This window comes from Ixodes scapularis, unplaced genomic scaffold, assembly GCF_016920785.2.
Source record: "Ixodes scapularis isolate PalLabHiFi unplaced genomic scaffold, ASM1692078v2 PGA_scaffold5__190_contigs__length_132052651, whole genome shotgun sequence".
NCBI classification, from domain to species: domain Eukaryota; kingdom Metazoa; phylum Arthropoda; class Arachnida; order Ixodida; family Ixodidae; genus Ixodes; species Ixodes scapularis.
The window spans coordinates 119,308,670-119,335,370 of record NW_024609880.1 but is presented as its reverse complement, the minus strand read 5'-3'; the positions used below and the strand labels follow the sequence as shown (position 1 = coordinate 119,335,370).

Sequence of the window (26,701 nt, the reverse complement as noted above, 5' to 3'; positions counted from 1 at the left end):
CAAACAAAAGCGCAGGGATAGCTTCAGGGTCTACCCCCTAATCCTCCCAATCAGAGATCGGTGTTCTGACGTCACCAGGCGCTCTCGTCTCACCTCTCCCTGAGTTTCTCGGTGCATAGACATCTGACCAGCTTGTTCCGAAAAATTTTGTTTCTTCTTTCTTTTTTTCCGGGACGACAGTGACAGTTCTATAGCGGCATTTTGTTATCAGATTTTGTTTTTCAAAGAGCGCGCACAACGGACATCTGGTACTGCAAAAAATAAACTGTAAATATAGAGGGGGTAATAAAAAATGTACTACACCGGGTGAAAAAAAAAAGAAGTGCATCTCCACGGTGGCAAGAACTTCTTTTTCAAACTGCACTGCTCGGTATTACCTACCAAGGTGTGGCTACAGGAAAAGGGCCCATATGTTCCGTCGTTAGCAAACTCTACGTTATGTAAAATGGCCGAAACGGTTGAACACATATTTATTCATGGCTGGGATGCGATTTTCTTTTGGGACGTTTTACGGGGCACACTAGTGCAAAATATTGATGTTACAACTTACACGATTCGTTTTCTCCCTCCGCTATCTAGGTAAATATGCTTTTCCATTTTATCTTGCGGTGCTTATAAACATGATACACCATGTGGGAATCACATCTTGACATTTGAAATAAGGATTCGTACTCAAATTTACAAATTTACTTACATTTCATTGACCTTGTAACACGTATCAAAAACTTGTATGACTTTCAAAAAGTAGCCCGAATGGTTACCTTTTTTTAGTAGTCTCATCACTATCAAATAATTCTGACTGAGCAAATGACATTGAACTAAGCTTGTGAACTTTAAATAAGCCGTTTATGCTTATCGTTTATCCTTCCTTTCAATAAAGACAAAAAAAAAAAAAAGCTGCGACGTAGCTCAATGGTAATGCTTCTGCTTCGCACGCGACCAACCCAGGTTCGACACCCGCGGGCGGTGAGCGATTTCTTCCAAGGGTGTGGCAACATCGACGACCCACGCCATCCATCGCCAATTACATTAACAACGGCCGTCATTTGTAGTAGTGGGAAGAGGCCATCAGAGATATTATGTCTGTAAAATGTAGCCAGTGTTGTATCGCTGCTAGCCTGAAGTTTTCTAACGTGCATCACGCAGTTGCGATGCCCGACGGCACACCGATAAGCCGGCACGTGTAACGATCGAGCCCAGGACAGCCGCGTTCAATCTTCAGTTGCGCACTGCAGCTGGAGATGGAAGGCACGGCAGTTTACACGCGCTAACGCAAGACTTTTTTTTTTTTTTGAGCAGCTGTGCGTTAACACACACGCGAATGACCTCCCGGGGGGTGCAAACGCCACGAGGTATTATAAAAGTGTTGGGTCTGGTGCACCTTGGGTGCAGCAGCGGAATGTAGAAAATGGGCGTCGTCTGATTAACACGTCTATCGTTAGATTTCGCAACAAGTACAACTCCAACTCTTAACTCGATCGTTTCCGACGTCGTTCGCCGTTGGGCGTTGAACAGAAGGAGCTATCATTTTAAAGCATGAAATGCGTTTTCAAAGGAGCCCGCCATCCCAAAATTGTGTCCGTGCGTCCATACTTTTTTTTATCTCTTACTAAACTTAGCGAGAAAACTGACGTCACATTATTTACAACAATGTAGTTTACCCGCTAAATTTGGCAGGGGAATTGATGCCCCGTGACCTAACGTCACGAGACGTATTCACCCATTTAGTTTCTCTCTAAATATGATGGTAAAATTGCCGTCATGTGACCTGTGTGCCGCCAGTTTCCCCGCTAAATTTAGCGGGGAATTTATAAAAATTGTGTCTTTCACTCTCCAAGCCGACTGCTTAATGCGTTCTAAACAAATTTAAACGATCAGTTATCAGATACTGCACTTCATTGATTATAGGTATTTGGATATATAGGCCGCTGCCATTTTTTGCGAATAAAGGGAGCTACGCCTTAAACTTCCACAACGTCATATGACGCAACCATCCACCTTTGATTAAATTTTTAAATCACTGCATTCAGGTGGCGATTTTTCCTGGCGATTTTAGTGCAATCCTGACGATTAAAAAAAAGACATATAGTTAGACGGAAGAGATGCAATAACTCACTGACATAAAAAGAATAAAAAACTCGGGACGAAGGGCGACGAACATTTCTTTGAATGTTCGTCGTCGTTGGTCCGGAGTTTCTCTTTTTTTTTTCTGTTGTCAGTCAGTGCTACCAACACGCCCTTCACTTAATGTGAGCTGCAATATCTTGCATCTTTACTTTCATCTGGTGTTGTATGTTCAAGTGAAGCAAATAATTCATAGTTCATGTTATTTCATATATACAAATACTAATTACGCATTTGTCTTTTCTCGGCATTTTTATTTTTAATGTAAAGGTATTTTTAGTCAGCTTACATTTGGTCTATTCGATTAAAAAAAATATATAGTTTACACCATAATTTTCATGTTCATAAACATTTCGCTTCAGGTGATTTAGAGTAATTCAAACATATATTATTTAGCTGAGATCTGGCCTATTCGCTCATAGAAAATACACAATTTGAACCACAATTTTTATGTTCGTTAAATAACCCTCTCGTGTAATTTTATAGCGTATAATTTAGTCCAGTAAACAGCAGTGAATGTGTATTGTCAAGAATGTAAAAAGACAGATGAAACATAGCTAAGAAAACTTTGTGTTTAAGGGTGAACTTGTACCAAACGAACCTAGATAAAAGAGTACTGTGCAATTGTGCGACGGCGACTGTCCTCGTGTCTCCAGACTGGGCTTATTTTATAAAAGTATGCAGTCTAGAGCATTCTGATCAGGGACATACGATGTGTTAAAAGATGTGACTAGAACTTTCTAGAAGATCCGCGAAAGAAAAGCTAAAGAATTACGCTGGCAGGGTTCGATTCCCGCGCGTTCACGTAAGAGTCACGCGCTGTGACAACTCGACCCTTTACGCTATTTTTCTTCTCTCTCTCTCTATTGCCGCGGCCATGCACACGAAAGTATTTTATTACAATGAAACGCAGCAAATGTGTCCTTTTGTATCTTATTTAATGAAATTCAATGTTTATCAGATATAATTAAAGGTCAGTCGGCAATTCCACCATAACTAAGCGGCGTCCCAAATTTTACTTTATAACAATGGAGAGCCTTTATGTACACTCAACGCCGCTACTGGGTCTCCAAACATGAGCTCGTGTCGGCTACTTGCTGTTAAATTTGTCGCCAAAACGTTCGGGAACTCATTCTTCAGATATTTCAATCGGCCGCCGCATGCAGAGACTGGCAGAAACGGCAAATTCCGTGGCAGCGTAAAGTTTGAGAGCAATGTACATAAAAGAACTTGAATATTCCCAGGGTATCTTATGTTATTTGTAAGGCGACTTAAAGGCGAAAGCCCAAGTGCCGATGTACACGTGATAGCGAACCTTCGAAGACAGCGCGATCTCTGACGACACACTTTTGGCGCCGTTTCACTGGTATTTTTCGTTTTGGCACCTTTCACGTCGCCGACGTGTTTTCGGTCAAGGACTTTGAAGGTCAACTGAATGATGAGACATATAAGGCTTTCGTCTTAATAATAACCCGGACGTTTTGTGTCTAAGAAACAGCAGCGGCAACATAGTTTACCAATATAAAACGCATTCGAAACATCAGCGCAAATATTTTTTAGTTTTAAACATCTACACGTTTGCACAAGCGTCTACTCTTATATCGCGTTCACACTGGAAGATGAGCCGCTACCACCCCTTACAAAAATGAACAATGAGTTTCAATTGAGCTTCTAATGTGTTTTTATAGAGTCAAATGAAACTCATAAGAAACTCATCATTAAATGAGTTTTATCATTACCCACTCCATATCTATTCTTTTGAATTTACTCATTACAAATTCAAGTGAGGTTTATCGTTACCCAATCAATATCAATTCTTTCGAGTTTACTCATTACAAATTCAAGTGAGGTTTATCGTTACCCAATCAATAGCAATTCTTTTGAGTTTACTCATTACACATTGAAATGAGTGTTATAAAAAAAAAATCAATAAATCTACTTCCTACTGCATTGCACCCGAAACAAATAGCGCGTCGGTGTTAAGTCTGATATACAGATTTATTTCCTGTGCTTAAAATAATAACTGTATTCACTCTCTTTTACTCCTAAAGGCTTATTCACACGATGTATCTCTTCAACGCGCCACAGTTTAGCGAAACCAAGATTTCGCGAAATCGGCCTGTTCACACGTGGAGTTTGACGCGCGAAACCTGTGACGTATCGACTCACGAGAATTCCGCCAAACCTTGTCATCTGCACCGGGAATACCAAGCGTTTCGCATCAAAATGATATGAAGTACGCACAGTGTGAAGGGACAGCCTGTTTTATTAATGCCACTCAATGAATTTCGTCAGATTCGGCTCACTAGGTTTACTAGTCCTGCCAAACCCGGGAAAAACCGCGAGATGATCTCGAAGCATTTTAGACATTTCTACACCGCTAATAAAAAACGTTATCCCCAGTCATCATGTTTCTATACGGTGCTTGCACCCGCCGCGACTGTTGACGAATCTGCACCGCACCCCCAATCCGTACTGTAGGCGCCGTTCACACACCTGCAACCGAGTAGGACCAAGACTCGTCGCCCGTACGCACCGCTTCTTCGCTTGTCGCATAGGGGGGCTTGTCGCTCGCCATGTTTGTTTGTTTTCTTTCGGCAAAGCTCGGATACGGGATCGGCCAAAAATCAGACTCCTCCAAAAGCTCGCTTCTCCTCGAAGGTCAGACGTCATAGCGAAGTCGAGCGGCCATTGGCAGCGTCCGCGTTTCTCCTTCGGGTGATTGACGGGCGTCGGTGAGGTTTCAGCGAAAAATTGCTGCAGAAGTGAGAAACACGCGCCACTTTTTTCGGAGGCGCGCCACTTTTTTCAGTCGAGTTCAGACGGGGAATCTGTTTCCCGAAACCTAGTTTTGCGCCACAAGATTCGCCAACACGATGCATAATTTGAACAGACCATAAACGGCTCTGGAACAGACCAGAGGAACAGACCTATTTACAGCGCCCCACTACCGCGATTTGGTCAGTTTCGGTTTCAGTATTGTAACTTTACTGGTTTCGGTTTCATATTTTAAGGATCGCGTCTTCGACGCCCCATCGGTAGCGACACCAGTTCTTTGTTTTTTCTTTTTCCGCCATGGTGCCATGGTTTCGCCAGTTTTGCCGACCGTTGGGTGAGTCGCGGGATGGAAATGGCCTTTAGACATGGAAATGTGCTAATTTAATCAAGTTTATCTATCTGTGAAGTTTCTCTTGTGATGATTATGTTCAAGAAGAGCGCGGAAGACCGACGACGCGACAGAACGAGCAACTCAACGCAGTTGGTAAGCATACTTCTTTGTTTGCATTGTACGCGTTGAACGAGAAGTGAACATTATGGAGTTTTAGAGTAATCTCGTGGCTGCTGTGCATGCGGAGACCCAAAACAAGCTTCGGACTCGAGCTTTGGGGCCCGTTATTTCTCGATAATGGCGTGGGTACCGCAAAAGGCGGCGCCCACGACATCTCCGTTGATCGCGTCTTCGACGCCGTTGCCCGCTCGGGAACTGCGTGAGTCGCACTCGGCGCCCGCGGTCGGTATGGTCGAAGCGTTTTCAAAACGCCACGGATCGCTGGATTCACAGCTCAGAGCTATCGAGGCGCGTGTACTTACGATCGTGGCAGACATCTAAGCATGCCTGGGTAGTGGATCGTCTGGGCTTCGTAAGTACAACCAGAGTCTTTCAATGCTCTGGTACAACAGAGCAGCTTGGCAGTGACAAAAACAAAACATGCGGCATTGAGTATAAAACAACTATAAAAATGTTACTCTGGACAAAAAGCTTGTTTAAATTTCAAGATTAAACGTTCTAAATTCCAAATAAAAGCTGTCGCGACATCTTGGTGGCGTTTTAAGCGCGAGACGCTTGCGTTTTGGGGGGTCCCCGGCAGAGAAACGCTTTCTAAAACTCTTCGCCGCAATCCTCGCTATTTTACCGTCCGTAACGCGCGGTAAAGTAGCGCCCGATATTCTAAAACTCCCTATTTTCTCGGCACACGTTTTCTCGTTAAGCTAGAATTTTTTTTTCTTTTTTTAACTAGTTGGGTTTGCCTTATTTGTCCTAATGTTTGGTTCTATGTGTAGCGTAATAAAAAGTTGCCACTCATTCTGTGTATGGTCCAAGAAATTGTAGCTTATGTCAACAGAGCATGTATTGAATTCCTGATGCTACTTTCACTCCGTTGCTTTAGAAAATGTCTTATTGGTTTAGCAGTGTACTGATGTCATTCAACTATAAATTGATTACATTGATAATACTTCATTACATTTCAGAAGTTAGACTTCCTTGGAATTCGCTTCATGCAGAGCCAATATTCCTTTTCAGTCAATATGGTTGAAGAGGATATCCATCTTTTGTTTTGAAGTTATGGAAGTGGACTGGATTGTACTGTTAGGACAAACTTCGGTCCCCTGGCTTTCTAGAATTGAACTGGGTTTACATTTGTCGGTTAGATTGATAAAGCAGTTGTTCCTTTTGCCTTTTTTTTTTTTTCTCTTTCATTTTGCAATTGTGATGTGATAAAGCCGAGGGCCGCAGTTACTCCCAAATGAAGCAGCAGCAGTGTGTTCCCAGCTTGCGTCACTTCGATTCATTTCAAGGCATGCCACGAAATGGATGCCTTTATTCATACACCGTTGGAACTGGGACTGACTTCAAACTGCAGTTTGACACAGTGTTTAAGTGGTATGGGACGTGTGTTGAATGACCTATGCGGTTGTCACAGGTTCGTGGTTGGTCAACCTGAAACGCTCCAAGTCCCACTTCCTTCTTCTTGTCTTCCTCTTCCCATTGGTTTGAAGTTCGGCCGGCATTATACTCTGTTTCATACTTAGCGTGCAACGCTGTCAAAGCTACTGGCGCGGGTGCGTGGCTTTATCTACGGTTTTGCTTGCGCGAGAAGGCGTGCAAATGATCAACGAGATCGAGCCCCACGCTCGCACCAGTAGCTTTGACAGCATTGCACCTTAAGTATGAAAGGGAGTATAGTCTCATCCGAGCTCATGCCTTTGGCGCTCAGGTAAACATTTGCGAGAATCGCAATTGACCCTCCCCCAAACCGCCCTTAAACAGAACAAAATGACAAAAAAGACAAAATTTGTGACAGCGGTGTTCGAGAGAAACTGCAGACGTGCCTGAAACTTTGCAAACATTTCAGTCTGGTTGCAGCTGTGAGGGTGAGGTGGATCCAATATGAAAACTGGACCCTGAAGCGACGCCTTCAGGATGCCGAAAATAATTATGGTAAGTTAGAAATTATCCCACTAGTATACTTCCTAATTATTTGGGCCAGGTGTCGGTTAAAAAATTTTAACCCAGTTAATTTGTCACAAATTTTCGGGCATAATATCTTGAAAAGAATGAAACTGCAGATGTTCCAAACTGGCTGAGGTAAAGCAGCCTTGCAGTGCACCAAGGTTTACACTGAACATACTTTTGTGTATTGTCCACGAGGTGTAGCTCGTGCATTGAAGTTTTATGAGTTAGTTTCTTTAATGTTTGAACTTTCAGCGTGCCAGCTGGGTAGTGTGTTTTTTTTCTTTTTTATAGCGCAAGCAATATCTTAATCCTGGCGGCAGGAAGATTCGGCTAGCAGTTGACATGGTTGGACAACGGTGTGCATGCTTGCTTTCTCTGAAGCGGCCAATGAAGCGAAATAACAGCATGTGCGGATTGTCCATGCATTTAATTTTTTGTTTGTTGTTTGTTTCAGACTACATGTGCTCCCAGTACAAGGGGGTGGCCCTCCAGGCTCTGACGACCAGCATGTCGTCTCTGCTCTGCTGTCGAGGGAAATTTAAAGGGTAAATATTGCAGCTGCAGTTTTTTCTATTCTTTCCCTGCTACACTTCCTGCAAATTTCTGTGCATACTTGGTCTTTTTGTTTTCATGGTACTGTAAACTTTTGTTATAGTCCGTTGCAACTATAGAATAGCACAAGCCCCTCCCACAATTCCCTTTGCTCGCCATGATTGGCGGTGTCCTCTTGGCTTTCCTCCTCTCTAGTGTGTGCTTATTAAAAAGAGTGAAGGGCTTTGTGGGAGGGGCTTTGCTATTCTAGAGTGGCAACAGAGTATAGCATCACCTCAGTTAATTTAATCATTTCGAAGAGTCCTAGCGGGCACCCATGCATTTTTATGGGAAGGACTCGGTGTCATATTTTGATCCGAGAAAATGACCCTACAAATGGGAAAGCACGGGCCTTCTGCTACAAAATTAACCGAACCAAACTTTGTTTTTAAAATCAGACCGGAAAAAGTCGACTCCTGTCTTATAAAGGGCGAGTAACAGAAATCCTGTGCTAGTCTCGCCACGTTAGGAAGCTAATGCTATGACCCCCATCTTGATTTCGTTAATGCTTGTTATGGTTGTTTTCACATCTGGTATTTTCACTGTTCTTTGGCCAAAAGGTAGTGGCAGGTCACCATAGGTTTCCAGAAGAAAGCGGTCGCATATGCAGAAATTTCTAGCAAGTTCGTAGCGCAGTGGCGCTTCGTCGCAACCGAGGAAAAACTATGGTATTGTTGGTGCAAAACATTAAGCCTCACGACTAGCAGCAACTTAATCGTGGATATACTGCACCGTACGGCGTTTATTTGAGCTCTACTCCACACAAAATATTAGAGGGGCACTTAGGTATCCCTTTGTGGATTGAAAGCAAAAGCATTGCCATTCCTAACGACACTTCCTTCTTTTTCCCCTCTATTGTTAGGAATGGCAATGCTTTCGCATTCAATCCACGTAGGGATACCTAAGCGCCCCTCTAATATTTGTTTTACATTACATCATGCGGCGTCACACATCATGGTACGTCATGTCGTCACGTGGAGTGTGATGTCATCGAACCGAGGACATATTTTTATGACCATCTTTCGGGCACATCAACGCCGATGCCGTCAAACATGATGAAAAAACAGCCTCGGATAAACAGGGACGAAGAGCGGGTAAAGACATGCCGTCTTTTGCTGTAATGGGACAAGCTTCTTTTTGAGGGGAGAGTAATGTCGCATTCCGAAGCGGCTGAGATAGCAGAGCAGCTGGCATGCCCGGCTCTCACACAGCAGCACTGGGTTCAAATCTCAGCCGTGGAAGAACATTTTATTCTTTCTTTTATTCCTCTGTTAACGTTTGGTACAACTCGGATTTTCCGCTCCGTGGAGATATAATGCTTTCGCATTAAAAAGGCACATCCAGTCAGGAATGTGCCTTTTAGTGTGGTAGAGTCGCACAGCTGCTCACCACTTTGAAAATCACTACTGAAGTATGAGAGGGCGCTAGTGATCACCAAATCAGGTTCACGCCATTCATAGGTGAAGGATCCTTTTGGGTGCACTGAAGAGTTGTGTGGCATTTTCTTTCGTTGATTCATTGGCGCATCTCGCCGTTGATCGCAGTCCTGCACCTCGTTAGCTCTAACGGGCAGGATGGACAGCTCGGCAGACTCGTCGGCTGAATCCTCCGTGTGTAGTTTAGCATTGTCCTTAGGCTGCTTCAAGTAGGGATGCATGTGAACAGTGCACAAAACACATGCCTCTTGCCCACGCTTCTATATTCATTGCTGGTCGCGGCGAAATAGCCAAGTGATGTGCGGCCATGTTTGCCCTAAAAAGTTTGTGAGACACTTTGGATAATGTCGTAATATTCCGTTGTAAGTCACACAAAAGTTGCGACAATCTTGTTTTGTTAATAAGGATTTCTTCTCGGGTTTTGTCATACGCAAGTTTTTATCGTAAGTTTGCTTTTTGAATTCGGCCTCTGATGTCTCGATCCTCCCAATAATTCAAACTTAGTGTGGCGGATCCAGACCTCCGTTTTGGTGTGGGCGGAAAATTTTTAAGGATACTATTCTCCCATTCTTTCTTGTGCAAGGGGGGTCCACTCATATCAAATTGCCCTCCGAGAAGGGGGGAGCGAGGGGGGTCAACTTTGTATGGGGGGGGGGGGGGGGGGGCCCTTTGGATCCGCCACTGTTGTGAAAGCTGCAGTTGACACTCACCCATTCGGAGCATGGCATTATGATCTGCATAGAAAACCCTATTACCCTTTCCTTCGTGTCCGTTGTGATTAAAAATACTTCTTCAAGGTAGTAAACAAACACAAAAAAGTAAATAAAAGTACACAGGGACAACAATTGTGGGCATAAAACACTGGCACCAGTGTTTACCACCACTTATTGTCCATGTGTTTTTTGCGGCGCTTGTCTACGATCATGGATCAATTGGCTCGAATTGCCATATTAATTCTGCGAGATGCTTATAAGTCTTAGCTTCTCTATGTTCGAATTTGGTAAACTTCATAAGCGGCAACATCTGCTGGCTTATCTTTGGAAGACCTTTTCAAAAGCCGAAATAAAAAAGAGTGCAATGCGGCGGCAAAACAGTGAGCGATTGATTCTCGCAGACTCGGGGGCAAAATATACTTTTGCATTATGGTGCCCCTGACAGTGTTATTAGTGCCACTCATTAAACTATCAAGGTAGTGTGTAAATTAAGTGCCCGGGGGAGCAAAAATGTAGGAATTTTGAATGTGACTTTCTGCATTTAAGGCTGGTTCACACATACAGTGCAGCGCTAACTCAGTCCTGTTAAGGCAACGAGTCACTGCTACTTCCATGGCCTGTATCGTGTGTTCTGAGGGTCCTCCTTTCATAAAGGACTGATGTCCCGGTATGTAATACTGATTCAGCGCTGAGGTAGTGCTGCGCTGTGATCAGGATACCTTGCACGGACATTGAAGTTTAGATAAGCAGATCAACGTGTAACTGTGCATCTTTTTTCTTTATAGGTTACCAGTACAAGGTCTCCCATGGACACGAAGCCAGTACAAGGTCTCCCATGGACACAAAGGCAGTACAAGGTCTCCCATGGACACGAAGGCAGTACAAGGTCCCCCATGAACACGAAGGCAGTGTACCGTATACTCGAATTTTGCATTTTTAATAAACCAGGTATTACTCCTTCCCACGGTTTTATGCAGGCATTTTCCGAACCTTGCATGCGTATATAGGCGAACATATAAGTAAAACACTTGCACTCACTTTCCCCTTCCCTCAAAACAACGGTTAGTTCCGGACCACATGTTATGCAACCTATTGCCGTCTTCCCCCTTAAAGCCATCTATCTAGAAACCCATGCTAGGAGTATAATTTCTAATACGTTTCATTTGAAAGTCTAGATACACTGCTCTGAGTCTCTGTTGAAAATCAAATGTTATTTTCTACAGCGTTGCAATTCAGGTTTTGATGGGCCATCTCATTTGGTATATTCCGACTTGTCGGAATATACCTAATGAGGTGGCACGTCAAAACCTCAAGTACAACGTGGTAGAAAAAAACATTTGATTTTCAACAGAGACTCAAAGCAGTGTATCTAGACTTTCAAATGAGATCTATTAGAAATTCTTATGAGGTGGCACGGCAAAACCGTAATTGAAACGCGGTGGCCAATAGTTTTCGTAAACTCCTTAGGGACTCGTTACAAAAAATCAATTGTTTTTCAACACAGACTCGAAACGGTGTCAATAGACTTTCAAATTATATTCATATGAAATACATTGGAAACTTTATGCGGTAGCTTTGTCAAAACATCAATTGGAACGCGGTGGCCAATAGTTTTCGTAAACTCCTTACGGACTCGTTACAAAACTCGTTTGCATTTCTATTGAGACTCGAAAAGATGTAATGAGTAGACTCCATAAACTGTCAAATGAAATTCATTAAAAATTTTTCTAAGGGACGAAGCGGATCCACGCGTTTTCGACCGCAAAACGACTGAGCAGGCAGGGCGCGTTTTTGCTAGCCACTTCGGGACCGATTTTCCCCAACCGCTTTCATGAACCACGAAGCGTTGAGCAATCGCAACGCGACGCTGACGTGACGTCGGGGACTTTGTAAGGAAAATGGCAAGCAACCGTCGCTTGTGAGGCATGTTATGCGCTCTAGTTCTAGCGTTGCCGCAAACGAATCAGAAATTAAGCAGATACGTTCAAATCCGTCACTTGAATCCGTTGCAGAAATAATAGACTCGTAATTTTAACCTGCTTTGCTGTGGTGGTTTGGTTCTGGCAGGCTACTTTGTTTGTTTTTCGAGGTACCTAAGTCTGTTTCTGCGCTGCCTCGCTCGTCTTCGCCCTAGAGCATCAGAACCCGCCTCCGATTGCCCGAAGTCGCAGGGTTTGTACCCAATTCGGCAGTTACGTAAACTTCTGAAAGCTATCAATACCGTACATGACGACCAATAAACCGATATAGGCGTTGTGAGCGTAATTGCGTAGCCATCACTACCGCGGACCCGGCGTCGCACCCAAGATATATCTGGACTAGTTCGACCTTTGACATTTCTACCACCAAATGGAATAAAGGGCATCTACTCATGAAATGAAGCTTACGTACTAGAGGATGCAAAGGTAATCCATCCGGAATTTATTCGCGCCTAATACTCAAACAATCCGCAGACCCAACCGAGGTGTGACGAAAGGCGAGTCCACCACCAACCGAACCACGACCGGCTAGCGCCGTACACATTCAGGGCAACCCAAATGCCGCTCACTATTTTTAGAATGGAAAAGTGAACGGAAAGGGGTAAAAACTGGCCCTGTTGTCTCGAAAACGATGTCAGCTATTCATACTGGCAGTATCCGCTTGGAATTTAAAAATAAAAAAAAGGCCCTGGAAACCCCTCTTTCAACCAGGAGGATGCATGATTCAGCAGGGCCCGCCCAGCTGGGCTTTGTTTGTGGGCGAGCTCGGGTAGCTCGTACTAAGCGTCAGGGAATCGCCGGCGTGCTTTCGAGCGTTCATGTTTCTTCTCCTGCTGCCTGAACTCGCGATGCGTGCGAACAGTACAAAGAAAAAACCTTTTGTACCAAAACAGCTAAAGTTGGGCTTTGGATGGTAAACTAAACTGGATTTCCAATTGTAAAACAAGGTTGCCAAGCGGAAGTCAAATAATGCATGATCGCCGAAAAACCGACAACAGGGTCTTGGTAAGTCTGAATGGGCTTGCTCGCGAACTGGTTTCGCAACTGCTTAGAAAACGCAGCTGAGCTCTGGTGTGAATTCGCCTTTATTGTGCTGTTTAGAATGAGTCGTTCTATGTAAGCAAGGCACATCTTCCCAACGGTCACCCTGGTATACGTTTTATGCTTATACACTTCCTATTGTTTATGATGCGGAAACGTTCGCGCAAGCGTTAGAGTCAAAGAGCATAGTAAACTAAAACTTCCAGTTGCTGTGAAAATGTAAGTCCCAGAATAACTGTGGTAATATAGTTTCGTAAAAAAAAAAAATATATATATATATATATATATATATATATATATATATATATATATATATATATATATATATATAAAAGACAAGAAAGCTTCGAAATGTTGGTATCATCATTTCTTTAAATAGGTATTCGCCTCAGTCCAATTTTTACTTTTTACTTTTGCCAAAAACTTCGAACTACCGGCGCACCAAGTTTGACGATGCAAAACCGAACTTTCGGGGTTTGGCCTTTTCTTCCAGCCCCATAACAACGTCCATGAGCTTCGCTTCCAGCCAGAATGAACTTCTCGAAGCCTATTACTTGCAGCGGCGAGCAGCCGTTCACTCTCACCGGTAAGTTGACTGTTGAGGTCTTAACCCCATCGGTGTTTTTGCCATTACAAAACAACCTTCGAAGATTACTGAAAAAACAAAGCGCACCCGCACCCCTCCCTCGGGTGAACAAACTTGAAGCTATGCCCAGCGTACAGTTACACTCCGTCATTGCGGAAAGCAAGGGCAACGGCACTAGCTGTGATGTGACGCCCGCCGTTCCCATGCACGCGCTTGTTGGCTGGGCCTGGGCGGTATTTCGAACAACCGCAAGCGCCGGCGCATGGTGCCGTCTAGAACCACTAAATGAGCTGTGCTTAGAGTAGCGGCACTCTGTTCCCCGACATTGTTGTGGGAGCCGCCATTTTGGTGCTTGTGCAGAGCAGACGTAACTGCCGATCGTCATGACTGAAACGTGCGACTTCCTCAGCATTAGATTTGGCGTTAGGAAGCTCATGTAATACTGCTTCGCTTTGCCGCGAACTGTTTAAACATTTGTGGAGTACGCAAAAGCGTTTCCTGTGATTTCAGATAAACCTTCAAAGCCCTTTTCAAAGTTTAAGATTTGACGCGCAAAGATATTTACGGCTTCATAAAAGAACGAGCGGGTGCTCGTCTCGTTGACTAACATCGTCTCCTCTGACGTTTGGGTCCCGTCACTTGCCCCGGAATTCTTCAACATAAGGAAAATGACTACTTCAAGTGCAACCACGAAATTTCGAAATTTCATGCTCATAGAGCCGTAGCAGATAATCAGGCTACGGGTATTATATACAGCATTGGCAAAGGGAAGACCTCCGAGGCCTGTATGGCTAACTTGGGGTATCGCACGCACAATACGGATGGCTGTTATAACATTTGTGGTCCATAAGCCCGACGCGCCACGCCTATGAAACAATGTTTTCTTTCTTCTTTATAGGACCGTACATTTCTTTGTTGTATCAACCTGTTATGAAGTAAATACAAACAACCTTGAGCTTCACATGACACTTTGAATGTTTTCTATAGTGAGAGAGCTCTCAAACAATAGAAGTAACATTCAAAGAGCCCCGTGCACTTGAATTGCTCTAGGTGACTGTTTGTGTCCATATAAAGAAGGGTAACGACATTCAGAGCGTCCTACATATACTTTAACTTTCCTTTGAAACAAACGAAAAACGTTTCGTCGAGGTGCATGTTCTTCATCCAAACTTACGGTCACAGACTCACAGCCATGGTTTGGCTTCCCAGTAAAAACCGGTTTTTATCTTCAATTTTGCCAAATCAACAATTGAAAGAACGCTACATTTCTAGGAACTACGAATGACATTGGAATGCGATTGAATGATTTTATTAGTCCATAAATATTGTAAATAAATTAAAAAAATACAAAAAAACTCTGCCTTTTCTTTGATAGGTAGCCAAAGGGGTGGGGCTCATGTTGGGGCCCACGTGAGCAATGGGGGCTCGGGCAGCCTCTACGAAACGCACGTTGGCCTCACGTGGGCGCAGTGTGGACATGCCCAATATGGCCGGCACAAGGAGTTCCGCCGTGAGTCCCACCTCGAATATGCGAGGGAAAAGTAGAACACCGCGGGGGCATGCCCAACATGGGCTGCCCATGCAATACAGGAGTGAATCCCACTTCGGCTATGCGGGGGCAAAGTTAGCGCAGATGTGGGCTTCAGGGGAGCAAAGTATGGGAATGCCCAACTTGGGCTGCCCCTGCAATACCTCCGTCGGCCCCACCTCTGCAATGCGGGGGCAGAGTTAGCGAAGATACGGGCAAAGCGTGGGCATGCCCGACTTGAGCTCCCCGTGTGGAACCCCCGTGGGACCTACCTCGGCTCTACGAGGAAAAAATACGATGATGTGGGATGCACGGCGGCTAAACGTGGTCGTGTCCGAGTTAGGCTGCCCTTGTGAAACCCCCGTGGGTCCCACCTCGGCTTTGCGTGGGCCATGGTAGCAATTGTGCGAGCTCCACGGTTGCAAAGCGTGGGCGTGCCCGACTTGGGATGCCCGTCTAAAACCCCCGTGGGTCCTACTGGGCTCTATGTGGGCCAAGTTAGCAAGGATGTGGACTGCACCGTGGCAAAGCGTGTGCATGCCCGATTTGGGCAGCCCACACAGGCTGCCCGATTTGGGCAGCCTGTGAATCCCCCGCGAGTCGGGGGGTTTCACATGGGCTGCCCAAACACTTGGATCGTGGCGTCACACAGCCGTCGCCACGATCCGAGTGAGCCAATGAAACGGCGCTAAAAGTAGGTCGTCAGAGAGCGCGTTGCCTTCGGAGGTTTGCTATCACCGGGACCACAGCCGACACCACGATCCGAGTGAGCCAATGAAACGACGCCAAAATTGCGTCGTCAGAGTGCACGCTGTCTTCGAAGGTTCGCTATCACGTTTACATCGGCGCTTGGGCTTTCGCCTTCAGGTCGTCTTAGAGATAACATAAGAGATCCTGTAAATGTTTCGTGAGCCAAGAGGTAAACTTAGGAAGCGATATTTTTTGTGTCCCTTTTTACCTCCATATCGCTTGCATAGACAGGTTGCGAGACGAGGCGCTCGCTGTATGGGCCGCAGCCTTTACAACGCCTCGCGAGAGAAACAAGTGGTCTGACGAGGTTACAGCTGAACGGAAATGGCGACGTGCTCAGCATAACCATTATATTGAATGAAAATGTGCGAACATTTGACGCCCAGATACCCTCTATAGGCTTCGTCGCAGTTTAACCAGCGGCAACATTTCAGTTAGACGTACAGCGCACTGACGTCGAGCTGGTGGTCCCAACTTTTACGAGGGGCTTGATAAAGATGCGCTATAACTTATTAATTAGCTAAAGCGCGCATCAAAGACTAGAGGAAAAAAAACACTGTGGCTTTGGATTAGGGCCAAAAGAACCCCGATTAATTTTCTTTTGGTCAGGAAGTAACACGTACATTAGCTATGTTAATAAGCTGTACCCCCCGCCCATCAAGCCGCTCGTGAAAGTTGTACGTCGAACTGAATTGTTGGGGTGTATTATACGGAACAAGGGGTGTAAGACTATACCCTCTTTTTCTGAGAGTGTAATCGGTCGCTAAGCACTGCAGAATCTCAGGCCATGTGTTTTATTCACAGCAACGATTTTAAATAACAAATGGAAATGAAAACAATATGCTTCAAGGCTTTCATACACTTTTATTGCTATAAAACCAACACCAAGTTTATCTTTGGTACTCGTCGCTAAAGTTTGCTTTTTTATCACTAGTCTTCTTTTTTTTTTTCTTTTTTTTCCCCGCACTACAGTGTGCAAGATTTTTTCTCGAGCTTTCACACAGCACGAAGTCCTGCTGCTTTCTGCACTTCTCCGAAATCAACCGCAGTGTTTAAATGACTGTCTTAGATACTGTACTGGTTCACATTCGTGGAGAAACCAAAAACAACCTCGAAAGACACGATGTTGATGGTTGGAGTACGGGGTCCAATACAAAGGCGGGAAGCGTATTTGCAGAATTGATTCTGCTAATATCTTCCATTTGTGCCGCGTGAGGCAGCATTTTCTGTTTCATTTATCTTGTCGCAGTCTTCCTTGTCATAAATTCGGTATTTCGGATATCCGCAGCTGAGGAGAAATGCGTATCGACAGCTGGACGGAAGTGCCTTAAATAAGTAATCATACAAGTATGTAGTTTTATTCACATTGCGAGGCTCCTCCTCGCATTGTACGCTTTCCTTTCTTTCCTCGCTTTCCTTTCTTTGCTCGTTTTCCCCGCTTTCCTCGTTTTCCTCGCTTTCTTCTTCTTTTACGATTGTAACGACTTGAGGAATCGTCAGATTTTCCTTCAACCAATCTTCACTCAGCCAGAATTCACAAGCTGAAAAAAAGAGCGATATCATGTGAGAAAGGGCATGCCGGGCATTTTAGTAAATTACAGTTCGCTCTGTATAACTATTTAAAACAAATGTTTGAGCGCAGTAAATATAATTATAAGTTTGCTTAACCTGAAAATGTTCAATAAATAAAGAACGAAGGAACTCCTTTTAAAGTTTGCACATGAACAAAATTAAAATGGGATTCAAATTTAAAAAAAACACGGTGTAATAGTTAAATATTCTTTCAAAAGTATGGCACTGAGCACTTCTATTAATTTTTCTTTGAGTTTAACCTTTTTGTTCATCAGTGCGAGTTTCATTTCGGTGCGAGTTTTTGCAATATATCACCAGTGTTATATCACCATCACTATATCACCAGTGTTCTTGTTTTTTTTTTTTTATAATCCAAGCGAATTAAATCCAAACAAAGATTGAGCGAGATGTCGGCCCGGTTGTTCCCCCAATCAACATTCAATAAGGTGTTTAACTCTCCAACTTGAATAGGTTTTTTGCAAGCAGAGCGAAGATAATGAGTTAGATATAATGTAAGGAAAACCAAAGTCTAATTTTTCATCCGTGGCCTTTTGCCTAGGTAGAAATAAAATACTAAAATCGGAATACACATTAGCACACTCGACTGGAGCGCTGGTCTCCTACAGTGCAAATGTTTTACCCTGGCATTAAGGACGTTGCATTCTATCATTTCAATCGTATGCTTTATTTTTTTTATCCTGTTTTCGAACAGAAGCCTCGAATATTTTCTGTAACCGGGTGGCACCGAATTCAGTTCTCAAAGCTCATGACCGTTAGAATTTCAACCTGGATATTTATTTCCAAATTGCATAAACTATTGTTTTTTTCGGCCTATTGCTACCTTGACTTTGTACTTCATTTATTTTTTTGTTCTGTTATAGTATAAAAAATAAGAACAGTACTGAGAATGTTTTTAATATTAGCATTGCACGAACAATGTAGCCACACTAGCGTTATGACTGCAATTCTTCGCCAGTCTTTTGGCTGAGTTAGCAGTGTCTTTGAGCCTATGCAATTTAATTCAACACCCACCACTTTATTACTGTTTGCTTTACCTGGTGGAATGCTTGAGTATATTCACGAACCGTTGATCTCACGTGGACCGCTCCAGACTTTGGTTACAGTACAAAAGGAGTCCTATCAGTTTACGCATCGCGTCAACCTCGCGGTACTGCGAAATCCTGCCTGCCACCCCGACAACAACCCGTCCCATGAGGAGTGCGAGGAGTGCATGTATGCGCTCCTCATAGGACTGCAAAGAGCAGACGAACTTGCAAGTTCGTCTGGTATTTGCACAGGGTTTGCGATTATGTCCGAAGGCCGAGGCCTAATTGGCTGATTCAAAGAAATAGTGGGTAGACCTTAAGGCATCTAGCATTGAGTGAGGTCCATCCACTATTCTTTCAATCAGAGCCAATCAGAGCTCGGCGTTGTACTGACGTCACCGCAACTCCCGCGCAAGAAGTAGACGACTTGCTCTCATAGTGGAACAGCGCGAATTTTCGCAAGGACAGAGGAAGGAACTGGACAGGACGAGCGCTGACTAACAACTGAAAGGTTTATTCTCAGGAAACCTCGAAGAAAATCATACGAAAACACAACTCTCTAATCACGATGGAAATGCGCATGCGCCTCACAAAATCGGGTGCTATCAGTTACACAATGTTATATGCGTCATCCCCAATCATATAACATTGTGTAACTGATAGCACCCAATTTTGTGAGGCGCATGCGCATTTCCATCGTGATTAGAGAGTTGTGTTTTCGTATGATTTTCTTCGAGGTTTCCTGAGAATAAACCTTTCAGTTGTTAGTCAGCGCTCGTCCTGTCCAGTTCCTTCCTCTGTCCTTGCGAAAATTCGCGCTGTTTCATTATGAATCCCTACCAACTCGCCCGGTTATCCTGTTTACTAAGACTTGCTCTCCGCAAAGATCCTTCCAATGATCACCTTCTGCGCGGGTCCTTCGTTGTCTACTGGGCTGTGAAACGCCTTCTGAGCATACAAAGTTGCTTTCTTCTGTGGAATATCAGGCAGCGCGCATGCGTCCACATCCAAATGACTCGGCATTTTTAGTCTGTATGATAAGCGCTGGAAAGGTCTATAGCCTTTAGCTTGCATGGAAGAGTTTGTTTCAATAAGGCTGGCTCTCGCCTCATTCGTGCCAGTTTTTACTCAACATGCGGCGTCCTGCATAGGTGGTGTCACACCTACATTTTCGTAATATCACATGTTGAGTGATGTCGGAGTAAACGTTCTAACCACGATTTCTCCCGACTTTTGGAACAGTTCTGCACTCATTGAACGCGTAGTTGTTGGTTCCTTGACATCACGTCACTCAAAAAATAATGGCGTTTCTAATAAGGGCGAAACTACTTTAAACATCTTGCATAATTTTGAATTCATTCACTTTCTTTTTTGTGCCTGGAGAATGTTTTTAGAAGTTGCCGCAGTTGGTGAAATCACTTCATTATACCCACATTCATAGTCCTCCTCATCTTGTAGGGATCTCACTATGTAGCACAAGGGAGTGCTGAATAACACGTATTTTTCTGAATATTTAGTCCAGCGTGGTCGCCAACATTCCTGATGAGGTATGCGGCAGCCGCCTGATTCACAGAGGAAGTTGAAATTGAGATTGTAGCAGGTACCATTCGTTGATGTGGCTTTACGTTGAGGCTCACCTTAGGAGGAAAGGATGGGAGAAAAGTTAGTTTCTCGTTTAATCAAGTGGTATATTGTGAACTGGACTCAACAAGCACGGGTCGGGTTTTAAGCGGGACCAGGCGTGCGTCATCAACGCCAGAAGTAACACAAAGGAAAAATAAACAAAAATGTCACAAGCAGCACTAATTGAAGTGAACAATAAACGGCTTCAGCAACTAGACAAAACAAGTAAAGAAAAAAAAAGTAAGTGTGTACCAACGCTAATAGAACTTTTTTTAAACGTATGCACACCTAATAGCTGCAGGCTCAATGATCGGAGCACGCCGCTGTTTGTGCACGTCCTCTGACCGTGTACTAGCCACGACTACTGCTTTAGCGTTCAGCGAGGGCACGGATTCAATCCCACGTTTCGTGCCCCATGAATGATGGGTGGAACGGCTGTACCTTTTTATAACGGGCGGTAGTCTGCGCTACCTAGCCTAGAAATTAAAAAAAAGTATGATTTCTTTCCTTCGCCACATTGTTTACCCCCCTGCAATTTCGTAACTATCACCAGGTGGTATCGGATATCACCAGGATGACCTTTGAGAAAGGCGAGAGCCGATGTTGCTCGATGAACTTTTGAAAAGGTTCTGTTACACTCATCATTTAGGCTAAGGCCACCTAATGTCCACAAAATACGACCTCTCAATGCACCGCTTAACCAGACGTGAAGGCGCCATTGAGCTTCCAGGTACGTGGACGTTTGTGGCAGAAATTGTACATGTTCACGACCCGAATAAAGACGACAAAAAAAAACGCTGTTCTATACACCATTTTTACACAGCTGTCAGCCTGTCACTGCGTTGAATGGCGTGGCTCCTTGTAGGGGCATCCTGGTCCCACCCCGCCACTGGAAGTTGTTGGCCGTTCAAAGCTACTACCACTCGTCTTTAAAGCATGCAACGTTTTTTAACGCTACCCCCAATCCCAAATTTGTGCCCGTCCGTCCATCCGTCCGTCCATCCGTCCGTCCGTGCATTTTGCGCTAAATTTAGTGGGGAAACGAGCGTGACGTCACGTCACGTGACCTATACACCTTGAGGGAATTGACGGCACGTAAGCTATACACCCATTAAGTTTCCACGCTAAATTTAGCAGCAAAAATTAACGTTACGTAACATATATTGATAAAATATTAAAAGGAGGTCCTTCGTTATCGTAGCGACTGTTTAACGACTTTCAAGCGATTGAAATAACCGCTCCTAAAAACATAATTTCGTGCAACAGAGGAGTTTGAAAGTAAAGGTCGCGGCCAGTTTTCTTCTACTCCCTTCAAATTTCTCAGCTTACTCCAAGTTATTATAATTTATATATTTCGTTCCCTATACCCTATACACGAGCTACATAAAAAATTGGACTAAATTAAAAAAAAAAAACATCTTGCAGAAGTAAACACTAATCTATAATCCGCTTACTATTAAACTTACAGGGTAACACGAGATCGCGCTTTCAAAACATATGCTCTCGCAGAACGAGCGCTCCCTCAGGAACGGTACGTTCCAAAGGCAGGAGCACCAACTTGCCCGCGCTTGTCAAAAGCTACTCCTCATGCGCTAGGCTTTGGCTTTGAGTTAGGGGAGTCTTAAAGCAGGAGAGCGAGAGAGACCGAGCACGAAACCTAAGTCCAGCAATCGCTTGCAGTGATTGAAAGGAACTGTAATTAAAACAGACCAGCGCCGCAGAGCGCACATCAAGCGCGCGCGAAAAAAATAATCTAGACAGTAGAAATTAAGGGTCATTTTGAGAGCAGACGGTGGCCATTGCATTGCCCTCGACTGCGGTACTGCGACGTTATTCCGTATAAAGAAAACATGGAAGATTAGGTAGTTTGGGGTCATTCAGTGGCTCCACGTACATGTGAAAAACGTCTATTTACTCGTACACATGAGGAAAAAAAAGGTTACACATCAAACCACAATGATAGTTTGAATGGCGAAATTTTAGTGGTCTGTGGTGTGAGGGACTTGCATACCATCAACGACCTCGTATTCCTGGTAAGTTTGTACTGGTTTATCTGTAGAGTTACACATTGGATATGATATAGTTCAATGGTGATTATCTAAACTAATATTAAACCGTCTGCATCCACAGGAGTTATTGGAAAAAACATAACACTGGCGTAAACAAACATAACACTATAGCATCAAACATATGTGAGGGGTGAACTAAATCAATGTCAAGCTCATGAAAATTCAAGACCAGCATTCTTAGTCGGCGGAGGGCTCGTTGGCAACCTATAGCAATAAACCGGTAAATAGTAAATTTAGAAACAGCTACTGCGCTCATGGTGCGCACCCCGTCAACCACTCATTCGCGCACGACGCTAGCCAGTAGTCGGGAGATGACGATGTCAGCGCCATTACTATAAAACAAAATTATAACATACGTACCAAGATGCATAATATTTTCAATACTATAATCTTTTTGTTGCACAGCTTGAACATACTGCGTACTTGATTCCCTGTCGCACAAGATGTGAAAAATAAATATTTGTAAATATCTTGTTTACAATTAGACGCTTGGTATATATTTAAGGCAGAATAATAAGGTGGATTAAGTATTGTTTACACATTACCTTTGACACATTAAAGAAAACACAATGACATAACTTTTGTCATTGTGTATTTAGTCTATCTAAAACTCAAAATTCAAAAATATTAAGGGTATCTAAAAGTAAACGTCACGATATCATTTAGCAGTTTGCATACCCTCAGAATTGCTGAAATAATTTCGGCGATATACGAAAGATTTTACTTTTTTGTGCGTGTGTACGAACATGTATCTGGAATAAACAAAATTATTTAATAGTTCGCGCATTTTAGAATTATGTAAAAGGAAGCTATAAGTAGGCCGATAACTTTATTCCTTCCTTGTGTGTGCTAAATTACGGCCAGGAAAAAAACAATTCTGAAGATATTATTTTTACTAGTATGTAGGCCAATTAAGTGAAACCTTGCAATAGAATTGCTCTTCGTCAATAAAAAAAGGCATGCTGTATTTGAAAGACAGAATAGCATTCAAATAAACTAGACACGGGCACTTGATCCTTAATGAATGCCCCGAACGCGATGTATACCCAATTAAAGGTCATCTGGAGGGATATAACGCCGCGCGAACGCGGTACGAAAATTACTGGAACCTGGTACGCGCTCGGCGTGCTCGAGCGGTTCTCACAGCATTTCTCCTGCCACGTGTACATGCACCTTTTCTTGTTTTGCATAAGCTTTAAAAATACGATATTATAATCTACGGCCGTCAAGAGCTACGTTTGAATATATCCCGGCCATCTTCATCTTCCTACGTGGTCTCTAAGTAGTAAATTATCGAATGCATGCAGATGAAATAACCTTACTTGTAAATTATTTTGTACGAGTGATTGCTGGGCATATTAATGAAGTGAATGTAAACGAGTTGGTTTAAATCAAACATAACATAAACCCCGAGACTGCAGGTAAAAACGACACAAACGCTAAAATATTGTATTTACCCGCAGTCCCAGGGTTTATGTCGTGCCATTATCTGCGTATTTCGATTATTTTATCTTTAAATAGCACATCAGATTATAAAAAATCATCCGAAGATTTTATATGATATAGCTTTGATGTGAACATATCTTCTCAGCTAGAGTCGGCACAATTTGCGAAGCAGCCATACTGTCTTCGGCTTACAAGAACACACGTTTGTTGTTTTTGTTTTTTTAGGCGGTGTTTTTTAAGTGAAGTTTACGCGGGGGATGTTTTCAAGGAGGGAGTGCGTGACGTCAGAGACCGGTGGACCCAGCGAGACCCCCTCCCCGATCCCAGCATTCACACAGACGGCGGGGGGCAGAGGGGATGTCAGCGTCATTAGGCGCATTTAGCGGTCGCCCTCTCGACAACAGGGCTCGGTGCTTCTTGACGAAAGTGAAAAAGTGGATGCCTACATGAAACGGTCATATCCGATTATGGCAGCAGTGCTGTTAGATGCAGAAGATGACGAACTGCTTTTTGCTGAAAAAATCACAGGTGATGTCGTCCTAGAGGTCTAGGACGACTCCTAGGACGACCGCAAGGACGACACCAAGTAAATGGATAAGTAATTGAAACACTCTAAGGCTTTCGCCTGAAACGTTGCTCCTTGTGTGGGTAAATGCAACACAAAGAATGTGGAATCAAAGAAAACAGTTGATTGAGGAGCGGCTTGAGGAAGGCATTAATGAATATCGATTTTGCCTCAACGGCATGTGCAACAACCAAAGCCACAATAGGTTACGCGGTCCCGGTGCCACAGCCGGTATCTCCCAAAACAAAATCTGTAAAGTTTTCTAGACACGCGAACAAGATACCGCCAATTGCAAAGAGATCCAACGCCAAGGTGGAGAGCGTTTGTGCAGCCCGAGCAAAATTTCCCTCATCGCCCTGGTTGGGTATGTCTACGTCAGCGCGGCTCCGCGCAAAAGCTTGACGTTTTTACCACGTGATGCGCATTCCGGGGTACAAAGGAAGGAATTTCTCTCTTTTGTGAATATTCCTTTACATGATTCTTCAATCTGTTTCCGTAAAATAAAGTTGTATTTGCACTCCCAGCCTCTACGTCATTGTCCAACTGCATTTTTTCGTGTATATTTACAACGGTACACCCATTTATGCCGTGCACCTCAGCATAAGCAGAACTCGGAAGATGTCAACATTCTAACATTATATTGGTCCTCTCTTAAATATCGGAGGCTTTTTGCCCACCATATATACAAGCCTTGAAACCTTTGAAAATTGGTCATCCAACTTTCAAGGCTTGGTATGTAGTTCGAAAAAGTAAACACACAAATTATTGACTGAAAAATAAACTTATTGAACAACGTGATCGTACTTCAGCAAAACGTATAAATGAACACTTGTTGATTTCTCAAAAAGAAACACACCTCATCAGCGGACACTAAATAGCTGGTATAAATGGTTGGATATTGAATATAGAACGTTTATGTTGAGGACATTATGAAGCAATGAAAATACCTACATTTGTTTAGACGTTATGTTGTACCATTTGGATGTGTATTTGGCACTCTTTAATGTGTTATTGAAGTCACTTGAATGCACTTGGAGGCACCTCACATCATCGTAATGTTCTTTGGTCCCCCACCCGCTACTATACATTAGATAATAGCTCTTGTTCGCCGTGAACTTGATTGTCTGAAAAATTATTAATTTTACTTGTAATTCACTTCCCGTAAAGTAAACGCTGTTCCATGGTAAAGCTAGGTATGCACTGGTCAAGCCATAATTTGAAGACAATTCTACTCAAAACTAAGCTAAACGTAAAACTATAAAACAAAATCGTCTTGCGTTCATAATAGAGTGTGAACGTCGTCAAAATGCATATTACACTTACGTCCATATCCTGCACGACTCATGAATTTTCCAGAAGAATAAAAGTGGGAAATACGTAGTCTATGTGAAAAGAGCTGAATAATATACTAAAGAGGCTTTAAAGAGCGAAGTGCGTGCTTCTAAAAATGGCGCTATTAAACAAAAAAGTCTGAAGAGCTATGGCAGCATTTTGTTAGCTTTATTTAGTATTCTTTATACAGACTGTGTCTCATCTATAATTATAGACAGTACATTTTATTGTATAATTAATTCATTTTCGTGCTAAGCTGGCCAATCAATATACCAGCCGCTGTCAAAATTTTGTTTCCACACTGTAAAAAACGTTTGACGTATTCCCCGAAGGCTCAAACCTTGCCGGAATGTATCGCAACACATAAAATCAAAAATTAAAAAATAACAGTTGTTTTATTTAAAATGTTAGGGCAATTATCAGCAATTTTTAAATTAAAAATAGAGTTAAATTCAGCAGGAGGCACTATTCGCGTTAATGTACTATCGAGGTCCGCTGGCTGCCATCTCTTCACTGAACGAAATTGGATCTCACGAGGAAAAAGCCATTGCTTCACTAAAAAGGCAGATGACCGATATCTTTGCAAAAATTATATCTCCGGTGAAAAAAGTATCATACCTTCCACGCATCTTGCATCGCTCCAAGGTCCTTCCTGTTCAGGTCAGGATTGTTGTCCGGTGGTCTGTCCCAACTTTGAAACTCTACCTCGGCGCACGCCGCAGAAATGCTTAGAGAGAACACCAAATGTTTCAGGGCCAGCATTGTTCAGGAACTTTCGAACGTAGTTGCAATAGGGGCTGATTCGTTCGTTTTATATCGTTTCATAGATTGCGTAAAGCTTCAGACCACTCCAACGTCTTCCTTTTTGTTTCTTTTTTTGCTCTGAAAAGCAGCACTTAGTTGTTTGCTGTTACAAAACTCTAGCTTTCCCACCGTATTTGGGATTAGGTGGGCGTGTCTTCATCTTCTGCTTGTCTGGCAAAAAATTACCCGCTTGCAAGGATGTTGAGATATCTTACCCGCTGGCATGACTTCGTGCTCCGCGACGTCAAAAAAAGAACTCA

General features: G+C 43.4%; 1 protein-coding gene across 1 annotated transcript; it reads right to left on the bottom strand.

Annotated features, from left to right (window-relative positions):
* Window positions 1-17,046: 17,046 nt before the first annotated feature.
* Window positions 17,047-26,399, bottom strand: LOC8031909. Its single transcript, XM_029989652.2, has 6 exons — window positions 26,256-26,399; window positions 25,257-25,429; window positions 22,655-22,725; window positions 20,036-20,239; window positions 17,417-17,525; window positions 17,047-17,353 (listed from the first exon to the last, which is right to left on the bottom strand). Exons 1-6 carry the CDS (start codon window positions 26,397-26,399, stop codon window positions 17,173-17,175), a joined length of 882 nt encoding a protein of 293 aa, XP_029845512.2. The 3' UTR covers window positions 17,047-17,172.
* Between the last annotated feature and the right edge of the window lie 302 nt (window positions 26,400-26,701).

Excerpts from the sequence above, each read along its gene's own strand:
- LOC8031909 (XM_029989652.2), bottom strand. The coding sequence starts at position 26,399 with ATGCTGGCCCTGAAACATTTGGTGTTCTCTCTAAGCATTTCTGCGGCG. Across the intron at positions 25,430-26,255 it reads CGATGCAAGATGCGTGGAAG|ACAATCAAGTTCACGGCGAA; the intron begins GTATGATACTTT and ends ATAATTTTTCAG. Across the intron at positions 17,526-20,035 it reads AGATGAGGAGGACTATGAAT|CTTGTGAATTCTGGCTGAGT; the intron begins GTGGGTATAATG and ends TCTTTTTTTCAG.